We start from the raw sequence: 12,087 nt of genomic DNA, 5'->3' as shown, positions 1-12,087 counted from the left end.
CTCCTCTTCCCATGTATTTCCTGTCCAAAAATTCCCCGCTTCTTTTTTTCCTCCCTTTCTGCCGTTGTTGGAATATGATTGAATCACAGCTAACTCCACTGGGGAGGCAGTTAGGCAGGACTCATTTGCAATGGTGATGTGCGTCTGCCTGTTTGCAGCCAGCTCGGTGATAAATCACTTCGCTGGAAGCTCAGGATTTTGGTTTGGGTTTGGTTTTTTTTTTCCCCTCCGCCTCCCTTTTGTAGAAGAAAAGACGTGAAAGAGATGAGCTGCGCTGAAAGCCATCTCCCCACTCGCCCCCCTCCTCGGAAGGGTTTGCAGCTGGGGGTGGGACACTCTTGTGTGCTGGCAAGTTCAAAACACTGCAGTTTGCTAATGCATAAATACTGCAGGATTTGACAGTTGCTTCCCATGCTCCAGGGAGGACAGGGACACGTCCAGGCTGTTGGAGGAGTTTAGAGGATCTTTAGGCTGTGAAAGAGGGGGGATGTTGTCTCAAGCACCCATTTCTTGCACAGGTTTGCAGCGGGAGTGGATCTGCTGCTTATGCTGTTCACCTACAGACAAGCTGGAACGGGAGGGATTCAAGCAGCCTTTGGACACGCTTCTGCGCTGTTGGTGCTTCGCTTTTGTGGGGAAGCATTGAGGGTTTTTCCAGCTTTGCTTTGTCAGTCTAATTTAGGCTGGTACAGCCTGGGAACATTTTTGCTCTATACTACTTTTTTTAAATGCATTTCAATCAGAGGAACAGATTTGTACTAGATCCAGCCCGTGGTGTCTGTGAGTGAGCGTCTTGTGCGACGGTGCCTGATGCGAGTACACAGAGTGCGGGTCAGCTTGTTTATTTAGGCCTGTGTGCGAGGCTTTTCAAAACAGCGCAAGCAGGAGAGGACAAATTTACTTTCACATGTGCACAACTGTCCTTTATTATCCTAAAATGTGGTTCTGGCAAACAGGAGCCACGCTCTCGTTCAGATGGCAGGAGAAGTGAGGGTATTCCAGGGCGGACGTGGAACAGTGCCCAAGCAGGAGCATGCTGTCCTGCTTTAGGAGTAAGCATTTGATGTGAAGGTGGGATTAGGTGGCATGGTGACCTTGGGCTTGGCGGCACGAGATCTCTTCCAGTCCCGCATCCCCCTGCACAGCCCGATCCGAAGCTTGCTGAAACAACTGGAAAGCTTTCCCCCTTCCTGCAGTGTCTTACATCAGCCCCTAAGCATCTGTGCTGCCACTGGGTGCCTGTGCAAATTAGTGTTATGAGTCAGGCAGAAAACTCATCCACTGTCTTCAGATTTACCTCTGCAATGCTGCTGTAATTAATATTTCCTCCTGTTTGCAATAGGCTGCCCTCTGCTAAAGAATGAGCTTTGTCTACACGTCTTTTAATTTTATCGTGTGCCCTTGATCTGGAGGCACAGCTGCCTGTGCAGCTTCCTTTTGGCCAGCCAAAACGGTCTGGGTTAGCTTAAACATTACAAGCAGTATTTTGGGGTGCTCATTTGTTGTATTTCAGATTTATTTTTTTCCACATAATAGGTCGTATTGATTGAATTGGGATAAGGACTGATTTATAACTTAAACAGCCCATGTGCTGGGGGGTTTCCATACTCTCCAGAGCTAGACTTCGCACGGCTGAGCATGCTGGGGGTCGGCAGGCAGGCTGTGCACTCTGCTTTGGTGCCCCGAGGAATATGGGGACCCTGCTAAACCTGCTGGCAACAGGTTGCAGGTGCTCTGGGGGTGGTGGCAGGTCCCATGTAGGTCTGGGGACAGCCTCGGGCACAACCGTGCCACCCACCGCTCTCTCACGGCATTATCGCAGGTCTGTTAGAGCTTTGGTGCCTAGAGGTGCGTGACTGAGCATCTTGGATCATGTTTAGAAATAGAAAAGCTCGATCTTTCACTCCAGAAAAGCTGTGAGCAGAGGGAGGCAAATGAAGGCTCCCAAACCTACTGCCTTCGAAATCCTGTAGTTGTATAAGCCAGCCTCAACCACTGCCTTGTATCACACCAACACCTCCTTCGCTTCCTCGCTGAGGTCTGCGTTATTGAAGCTCAAAGCACTTCGCAAAAGAGTATCAGTCCCGAACAGCATCTGTGTGCACGCTGCTTGTGCGAAATGCTGGTCATTGTCACAGCTAAAGAGTCTGGGTGAATCCTGGTTGTTTCTGGGGTAATAACTGCCAGAGCGGGGTGATCCCTGACCTGTGACCAGGGACCAAGTGGGATCTGGGGTTATTCTGCCTGGCTTGGTGCTTGATACTTCCAGGAATTCATAACCCGCTGGGTTTATAGCAGTGGGAGCTTTACGCCTCTGCAAGTCAGACCCCTCACCTCTTCCTAGCTGCGTCCTCAGCCCGTGTGTGACGATGGGCACTGCAAGAAACGCTCCCCACCGGGGCAAGAGGCGTTTCTTGACATCCCAGCCCCACGGTGTTAACACCAAGCCGCCGCTCCTCTGCGTCTCGTACTGGTTTTGTAGTTTTCTAACCTAATCATGTGGAAGGTGATGGTTTTTCTCCACTCCCAGGAGCGTGTATAGACATGTCAGCTGGGTTTTGGGGTTTTTCTGGGCTTTTTGACTAGCGGTTCTTGTCTGCGTGGGACTGGTGTGTTAAACATACGAAGTGAGATTCAGGGCTGTCCAGCCAGGCTCTTGTGACAAAACCATGACAAGGACTGAAGGTCCAACCTTCCCGTGCTGTCTCTATAAGACGCACCCTCACCACGCAGGCTAGAAATTCGAGTCAAAGCAACACAGGCTTAAGCCATCAAAACTGTCACTGAACAGGGAAAGAAGGGGGAGCGGGGGGGAGTCACGAACTTGGCTTTGTTTCTTGGCCTGCAGGAGCCAAGAAGGGAAGAAACCGTCCAAGAAAAGACAAACTGGCATCTCCAAAACCAAATGCTCTGCTTTTGGCATTTGCTTTAAAAATCAAGGCATCGTTGGAGACTTTTATTGTTTGAAACCTAAAAACAAGGCAAGAACTGCAGTGCAAAATGCAACCAGCGAGTAGAGTAATCTGTGACTGTCTTAAACTTATCTAGGGGTTTTTTCTATGCCTTACTCAGTGCAAAACACTCAAATCTGGGGCTGCCAGCCTGCGCTGCGCAGAGCAGACAGGACCTGGCTGAGGCTCGTTGCTGCCACGGAGAGCCCTCGGGTGTGGGCAGAGAAGGCGGCAGCCCAGGGACGTTGGTTCGGCTGCCTGCAGCTCACCCCTCTCACTCCTTCTCCTCGAGACTCTCAGACAGCAGCACGGGAGGCGAGTTGCTCACACAGCGGTGACGGCGTTCAATCTCTGGAGGCGGTGATGCGGTCCACCTGCAAAAAGGACAGGCAGCCGTAAAAAGAGAAGCCTTTTGAGCAGGGAGGTGCGGCCGTGCTTCGATACGGAGTGCCGATCCGGCATCCAGAAACGGGGGCACCACCGTGGACAGCCGATGGTTCAGCCCTGTCAGCTGCGGGAAAAGTAGTGTGGGGATTGAAAAACCCCGGAGATAAGGGTATCTGCTTTCTGCGGTGTTAATTCTGGGCTTAAACAAAGGAGGACTTTGTGCGTACAGGATAACAATCCAGACTTGACGGGATTACTCACTGTAACAGATACTACAGGAAAAACTGGGCATGATGGGGGGGTTAATCCTTGCTCTCAAGGGACGCGTGATGTAGTGCAGCTCTGCTTCTCCTCCTTGCCTGTCTGTTAACGACCTCGGAGGCTAACGCTACCTCCTCTGCACCTTTGGGACCGTGGTGGGAGTTTGCAAATAGCTGTGCAGCCCGAGGGGGGAGTCGGGTGTTTGTGAATCAGAGACTGTATTTTTGGGACACCCAGATCCTGTTACTGTCGAAACGTGCTGGGCAGGCTGGAAATGGGGTCATTTGCTGCAAGTCCAGCACTGAAACAGGTCTGGTCTCGGCTACTGTTTCTCTGTGAAAGAGCCTTACTCTGGGCCTCTGGTAAAGCTGTGGCTCTGAAAGGACCAAGAGTCTGGGGCACGAACTCCCAAACTCATTTGGGGGAAGGCAGGTACTGACAGCGTCATTAGCAGGGTCAGCTCCAGGCTCTGTGCCGGGTTGGGTGCTGCTTTGAAACTGCCTTGGGTCACGCAGGATCCCTCGCTTTGGGCTTTTCTACCTGTTTCCATTCTGGGAAGCAGCATCCACCCAGGCTACGTGGTCTTAGGAGCAGCTGTAGTTCTTCCTCTATTTTTTCCAGCCATAGAATAATGGCAGATATTTCCCTTTGGAACAGGACTTTATATAGCGCTTTCCATAGTTGCTGAAACAAGCAGAAAATGCCAAAGACTGCAGCATTCCCAGGCTGGTGAGCCCTTGTCCCAACTGAACGTTTCCCTGCTTGTTCCTACTGATGAGAAAAGTGTTTCTTAGCCGATGTTTCCATGGTGTTAAAGCCCAGGTCTCACTGCAGTTCTCTTTTTTTCCTGTGCTAATAGCAACCACCCACATCTACTCAAGAACAGTTTTTCTCAGAGCTGTGACCAGTGTACCTCCAGTTATCCACAACCCCCTGGCTGCTGGCCTGCTACAAACCAGCTGGTCGCATCCAGCTGGTGCATTAAATTGAAGACAGCTACAAATAAATTACTTGCTTTATTGCTTTTCCATGTAGGCATTGGCCACGATACCATTTGGACACGTGGTAACCCAAACGGGAGGGGTAAAGTGATGAGATACAGAACACTTCTTAGAGAGTTGTGACAGATTCTAAGCTGCAGCGGGTTTAGGAGCAGGTCTGAGCTCTCGCTTTGTCTCGCCTGCTCACCAGGAGCTGTGCCTTCCTTTCCGTGGCACCTCACACTGTGCCAAGTGGCATCTAGTGACTGAACAACAACCTTCAAATCTAGATTAGGAGGGGAAAGGACAGATGTCCTTTTCCGGCTCCAGCAGCGCCTGGAGGAGAGATGATTGCCCCCAGGCCTCTGCCTCCTTCCCCTTTCAGGAGGTAACTGTCCCACGGCTTCACCAAGGCGAGACCCAGCCTGCAGGCACTCCCTGAACCCATTCCTGCCCCCTCTCAGCTAGGCTAGCAAAGCCCGCGGTGAAGCTTGGGACCGTGACAAGCCCTTGCTCCTGGCTGGCAGCACCTGGAGGGGGATGAGGGGCGGATGGCTTCAGTCCCTGCTGATCCCTACCCTGACTCTTGTGTCCGTACAGCCCCGCAGCAAAAATTCCTTCCTAACGCCAGCTGCTCCGCTTGCAAGCAGGTGCCGTTCTGGGTTAGCTCGCGCTGGCCTCGAGACCCACTGCCCCCCTGCCTTACTTGGCCGTGGTCCTGCAGGGACAGTCCTCGAGGCAATTAATTCATCCTTCATTTTAAGCCCTGTCGTGAGCCCTTCCTGAAGGCCGTCTGCCAGTTATGCTAAGGGAGGTGACGTGGCGGTTCGGTATGCTCGAGTCTGACCTGTGGAGAGGAGGGGGACGAGGACTGCCGTTCTGCTTTAGCCACACAATCGACGAGGGGTGTAATACACATTCGCCGGGTCACAGAAACCTGGGACTCCTCGAAGTGTGGTTCAGTGGGAGTTTTTCCTGTGTGTGTGTGTAATTCCCAGCTTTGTGCAACTCTGAAATCCCCCCTGAATTCCACCGGGCGATGGCTGGCGGCACAGGCTCGATGTGACCTTACCAGGGAGGTCTCCCTCTGAACGTGAACGTCCTGTCTTGGCGTGGGGCACGTGTGTCTTGAGTTTTCCCAAGGAGGACCAGTTGGGACTGTTTGGATAGAAAAGAGTTTTAATTTTCAGCGGTGTTTCTGGCTGGGCTTGGAAAAGCATGTCTTCCTGAGGATAGGAGATGCTGCAAAAAATGCGAGAAGGAATGTGCGTCCCTGCCACAGTTTACAGCAGAGCAGGCCAGCCGGTGACCACAGGGGCCATTCTGTCTGTTCTGGTAGTGCTCTTGCACTGGTCTCGTGGTGGGGCTGCAAGTGCTGGAGAGGAGGTTTTGTAGCTCGAGCTGGGTTTTCCCCGGGCGGATGTGCCAGTAGCCATACGCTGGTAGCCGTGAAGGGTGGCTTTGGTTATGAAACCAACTTCCAGGCACATCCTCGGGGTTTGCCAATGCGACGTGAGTCATCCTGTGCAGGCAGGCAGTGTCTTGCCCAGTATTGGGTGCTAGAAAGCACCCGCTTGTGAGCTTGAGGAAGGCGTATTCAAGTGGCAACTGGCATCAGAAGGGAGGAGAGGCGGCATCTCCTTCCCAGCAATGACTCACTGGTGTGAGCGTGGTGCCACCGAAGTGGAGACGCTGCTGGAGCGTGCCATCCTCTGCAGCACTCTGGTGTCCCGTGCCCCGCTCTGCTGGGGATGCAGAGACCTGTCGGGGCAGAGCTGCCAGCCTGCTCCGGCCGGGAGGCTCCCGCGCATCCCCTGCCCCGCGACACGCACGCTTATCAAGTGTAGGTTAATTCTGGGCAGACAGAAACGAGAGGAGCAGGGAGGTTTTAGCTGCATCCCATGCAGGTTTGCTGATTGTTCCCCTTAGCTGCAGCGTCACTTCAGTACAGCCAAGGTGTGCAGTTTGCCTGTGCAGGGTAATTTTCCTGCTTAATAAGGTCTTCGGTCACCCTCCTACCGCTCAGAATGAGCGGGCCAGGCCTGCCGTGCTGCCACCCCTCCTGCACATGGTCCGAATGTATCTCCCGATGCACGGGAGCCCTTGGGAGCCTAATTGGCTCTTAGCTCTGAGCTGCGGTGGTATTGCGAGCGTCTCCAGTGCGTCTGGGCTCACCGCCGCTTTTAGGATCCTGTGTTAAAGTAATGCTGCTGCTCACTGTCCAGACACAGGCTAGCAGCTTGTTTGTTTAAACTTGTTTCCATAGGAATTCGTAAGGACCATGGGAACATATTTTATTTGACCTAAACAATAAAGAATGAGACTGAGGAGGGGGGGAAGGAGCCCCGTCACGTTTGATTTGTGGGTCTGATTTTTCTCTTAGGCTGGGTAACCTCTTCAGCACTGAATGGACCATCTTGGCAAGTCAGCTTGCTCTTTTTTGTCTCCTTTGTTTCTTCAAAAGCCTGCAATGTATTCCAATCAGCTGATAAACGCATAGAAATAGGTCAGAAATAGCCTCTTTTTAAGCACGCAGGGCAGCTTTTGCAGTAGTTCAGAAACTCTGCTTTCACATCTGAGCTGGCGCCGAAGAAGCCAGGTTGTCCAAGTGCAAGCATAGGCTGTGCCTCCGACGGTAGCGAGCGATCTCGGCAGTCTCTGCCGTCTCTCTCTCTGCATTTGACTGCGCCACTAAAGCAGTACCTAAGGATTTGCCGTCTCGCTGCTTTGGAAAGGACGGTGATGGTCTCCTCACTGATAAATGAAATGTATAAGGCTGTGCAGAGCGACCTGGGCTCCTGGGGTGCTGTTAGTCCTCTGACGGAAAGGTTGGGGTGGCCTCAGGGGCAGCGTGGGCAGAGGTTGCACAGGGAGTTGCTGCAGCGGCTCGGCTCCATCTCCCATCTCTGCTACGTGTTGCTTGTTGGACCTTCCGAGCTGTAGGAGCTGGAAACGTGGCGAGCCCGGAATAGATGTAATAGCAGCAGAGAGATGCTGGCAGAGCAGCCCAGCAAAGAGGGGGTGTGGGCAGTGGGAAGGCAGCTACTCAACCGTGGAACTGGCCAGGATGTACCACTGAGATGAATTTCCATCCCCATACAGTGTTTTTTAATGTTTCCCGGGAAGGCCCGTCAGCTGTCACTAAAGCTAAGGCCCTTAAATCCTCCTCGTTAACTCTCTGAATGCCAAGGGGTGCTGCTAGGGTGCTGTGTGGTGACGCTGTGGGGCTGGCGAGACCACCAGGAGCTCAGCACCCACAAGCTCACCAGGTTGGGCCGTCCACTCGGTAACGGTGCGCTGCCCTGAACGCTTCGTGCTCTCTGCCGCTGGTCTCTGCACCAAGTAGGGGTAGTTAATTCGCTTTGGTACCTTCGCAGTATCGCAATGAGCGTGGCTGTTTGCTTTCTTGGGGGGCGGAAATAGAAAACAGCTTTTACAGCTTTCTGAGATGGTTTGAGGAACGGTCGCTTTTCTCAAACCAAGGAGTGTGGCCTGGGCACACCAGCCTGCCCCGGGCAGCAGCTCAGGCCAAGGGGTAAGAATGGCTCCGCTGCTACGCGGCGCTTCTGTGAAATAGCACCCTGGCAACCAGGAGTCAATTTTCCAGGCAAAACATCCCCTCCTACATCCAGCAAAAATGTTGCAGCGTACCGTTTTCTTTCCAAACGTGTGTCCGGAAGGGATCTGGGGCAGGAATTCCCCATAGCATACCCTATGGACTGCTGCTTCCCCGCTGAGCGTCCTGCAGTCACCTGAGAACTGGCTTTTTTGGTGGGGGCAGGTGGCATTTCTCTGATCCCAGGCGCTGCGTGGGTGTTTTCTGTGCACGCAGTTATTGTACGGGGCTACAAGTGTGCTCTGCAGTGGTGAAAAGCACTTCACCAGAGAGCAAGAGGAGAAGAAGGTGTTGAATAAACACCATTCCCAGGGGCTTGGCTATGCACAGGACTCCTGCAAGCAAGGGTGAGTGCAGCTTTACAGCAGAAAAGGTAAATACAGGCAAATTAAAGAAACTTGCATGAATGTGTAGTCAGCAGCTTGAGGCTCAGCACTGAAGCTGTGCTGAGGCCCACGCTCTGTGGAAGCACGTGAAGGGTATATGTCAGGCAGCAGGTTGCTCTAGAGGGGCCTAGGAGCGCTCTGGAACTGGCAATCTATTATAATTTATTCAAACCAAATGCTTACACCCTTCTGTAAATCTCACTGAGCTTCTGGGAGCTTGTTTACCTTCAAATGTCATAGCGTACGAGACGAACTCTGTGTGGGACTGAAGCGTTTCTGTGCAAAGGGCCTGCAGGTCCTTTGCCCCTTGTCTTGCTGCTTTTGGCCACATCAGGATTTAAGGAAATGGCATTCTCGCAACCAGAGCTCAGGACCGACTTGCGAAGGACCCTGGATGCGTCCCTTTGCACTTGTCTTCTCACTGCCGTTTTTATTAGCTTAAATTAAATGCGTTGTAGAATGCATGTGCTTAGGTGGCCCAGATGGAGACATGAGCAAATGAGAACCCTGGCAGTGCCTCGGAGCTACCTGTTACGCTACAACCCCCTTGCTCTTCAGAGTAGAGTACGTGGAATGTATCAGAGAAAGGGGGGTGCAGTCTCCCCTCCCCGGTGAGACCGTGACAGCAGCTGACGAGAATCTCAGCTCTCCGCTTTGCGGTGCGTAGCCCGAGAGGTGAATGGTCTCGGGCTAAATGAGAGACCGAGGGTGGCGCAGCCCGGGAGTCGCTTTGGGAAGATCCTGCACACAGGCAACCTTCCGTGCCGAGTCCTTGCAATAGTCCTGCTCCTTTAGTGTCCTGAGCAGATCTGACCTACAGCTGCGACAACAAAAGCCTAAAGCTTTGAGCTGTTTGACCCCGTTTTGGTCACGACTGTAATACAAGCTAGAACTGCTGTTTATTTTTGCAGATCTGAGCAAGCTAAAGTGGACCATCTCGCTCCCAGCATGGGCGTAGGTACCGACTTTTATTGTGATACTAAGGACATACGTGCATTGTTTCAAGGCAATAAGCTTTAAAAAGTAACTTTGTGATGTTTTAGTACTGGTTCTTGTATAGGAAAGGTAGTTGTGAGAAGAGCCAGTCCAAGCTGCTCACTTTATCTATCTGGGACAATAATGATCATTTTTGATATTCTTCCCCTGGAGAGGTGAAGGTCCCTGAGGAAATTTAATCCATGAATGGCTCCGACTGGAGGAGGGGTGGAATTTCAGGCAGTCTCTTGTCATTGTGGGTTTCAGTTACAAAGTGATCCAGGCATTTTTTAGACATGAACAACCTCCAAGCCCCCAGCTGTTGTCTGACAAGAATGTGCGCTTAATTGTACTATCTCAGCATCTGTGTCACGGTCCTCCACTGCTGGGCTTGCAAAGCAGCCTGTCTGGAACCCACCCAAACAGGTTTCTTTCTTGAAAAAGAAACCCTGAGTTTCGAAAGTTGCGGAACGTGCGCAATATTCCCTAAGCACGGGCGGGTATGGGCTGTGCTGACTGCCCTTTTGTCTCTCCTGGTGATAGAAAAGGGGTAGTTAAATGAGAATTAAGGTAGCGAAGGTAATACCAACTGTTCTGCCTTAGGGGTATTTTACGGGCTTTCTTCTTGGTTAGCAGCAAAATCATGGTTTGGAAACGGCCCTTTGAATATAGTCTATCCCAGACATGAAAAAAAGCCCGGCAGTTAGGAGAGAGGCGAATTAAGCCCCGTGTTTTTCTGCTTTGTACGCACTGCCCTTAACTTTCATAGGGGTTACCTATTAAATGGATTTAACTAAAGACCAGTAATTCCGTTTGTTTCATGTAGGGCACTTGATTTTATTCAAAGGGTGAGATAGATACAAAAAAAGTAAGCAAAAAGACAAAACCCAAATTATAAAACACTACAGATGAAGGTAAGACATCTTCTGCGTACAGCACACGACAGGAAACAAGATACAGACTGGTCCCCACAAACCAAGCCAGCTGGGTATGTACAAGCAGAGGCAAACAGAGCTAGAGGGGAAGAAAGGGTGGTATTTGCCACTTCAAATGTCTATTTACATAAACTGAATTGAAGGCAAATAGTTTTCTTTCCTTTTATTCCAACCAAATACTTCTTTGTTTCTTCTTCTTCCTGTTTCTGATGTAGCGGAGGGACTCCGTGCTTTGAGGCAAGTTTGGTACATTCAGGTAGGATCTAAAATTAGCCACAGCTAAACACTGACGTGCTATTTCAAGCACCGAATTTCAATCCCCCCCTGCACTCGACATGCTGCCGCCAGGCACCTACTTGTGGTGTCAAGGACTGCTAGTGCCAGCTAGAGAGGAGAAAAGCCTGATTTTGCACTCATGTGTTGGTCTCCCTTATGCCTTTAGACATTTCACTCTGCAGCTTAACCAAACCTAGTGTGTCCAGGCTAGTCTTAAGGCTCCTAACTGACCGTGGTTACGCATCATGTCGTGTCCGTGAGCTCCCTACCACTTGACTTGGGAATGGCCTGCGTGAAGCTTCCGGCTTTCTCAGTACAGAGGGGTCGAGACTTCACCAATACGGGTGTCAAGGCAGCTTTCTGGCTAGAAGGGCGGCCCCGGGTTAGTGGTACGCAATTACCTTCCGGTCAGTGGGACCCTGCTAAAAGGGAGATGGCATTTGCCACATCATTACAAGGACACGGCTACCCAAACGCTCGTTTGGGCTCTTTGTAAGAATACGCACGCAGACAGTACAAGTTGAGGGAAGAACTGTCCGCAGCCTTTCTGCCGCAGAACCAGGAGGGAAAACCTTTCTGAACAAAGTATGTTCCACGTACAACTTAATTTCCTGTTGTGTGTGGAATAACCTTACTAGCGGTGTGGCATTTGTCCGAGATCTGCTGGGCAGAAGCCACATGTGCTGAGCTTGAAGTCCTCTGGTCTTTGGTAATTAAAACCCCCCAAGACCTATGGGCGTGTGCTTCCCTTTAAGCCTCTGCAGACATAGGTGAGGAAAAGAGTCACTTAAATCAAGATCAGTTCTGACAAAAGTACACAGTAATCGGCAGCTGCTGTTCCAAATGGCAAAGGCCTTTATCCGTATTTACCTGTGGCTCAATTTTAGTGACTGGGCTACTGAATTTTTAGACACCTCAATTAGGAAGGAGGGAATTTTACTGGCTCAGTAAGCAAAACATTCATTTTGGAGAGCAGAAGACTGACTGGCTGTTAATAAATATCACAAGACATTCTAAAAGTTTTCTAAGGAAAAGAGAAACATCATCTGTTCATCAAAATGCAACACATCTAGACAAAATGAGGTAAGGAAAGCTAAGAGGAGTCCTTTATACATTCTCACTTCACACAGGCATGGCGATTAACAACAATGAGATGCTTAACGGATTCCCTACCATGCTCATCAGAGAAATTCTTCATAGCGAGTCTGCTCCACAGCATTCTTTGATATTAAGCATTACAACATCCAACAGCCTAGTTGCAAGTAGCGACTAAACCTCTGTTTTGGCAGGGAGTTTTATGCACTTCAGGCAGTTTGCTGG

At 51.0% G+C, this 12,087-nt stretch overlaps 1 protein-coding gene across 1 annotated transcript in view; it reads right to left on the bottom strand.

Moving 5' to 3' along the window:
* Positions 1 to 3,287: 3,287 nt before the first annotated feature.
* Positions 3,288 to 12,087, bottom strand: part of GFPT1 (glutamine--fructose-6-phosphate transaminase 1) — a 45,124-nt gene continuing 36,324 nt past the window's right edge. Inside the window, exon 16 of the mRNA XM_059831558.1 lies at positions 3,288 to 3,325. Within this exon, the coding sequence (XP_059687541.1) occupies positions 3,296 to 3,325 (30 nt within the window). The 3' untranslated portion in view covers positions 3,288 to 3,295. The remainder of the gene's footprint in view (positions 3,326 to 12,087) is intronic.

The sequence above is a fragment of the Gavia stellata genome, chromosome 31, assembly GCF_030936135.1.
Source record: "Gavia stellata isolate bGavSte3 chromosome 31, bGavSte3.hap2, whole genome shotgun sequence".
In the NCBI taxonomy this organism is placed as follows: Eukaryota; Metazoa; Chordata; class Aves; order Gaviiformes; family Gaviidae; genus Gavia; species Gavia stellata.
The sequence above is the reverse complement of the archived record's forward strand: the minus strand, read 5'-3'. Positions and strand labels throughout refer to the sequence as shown.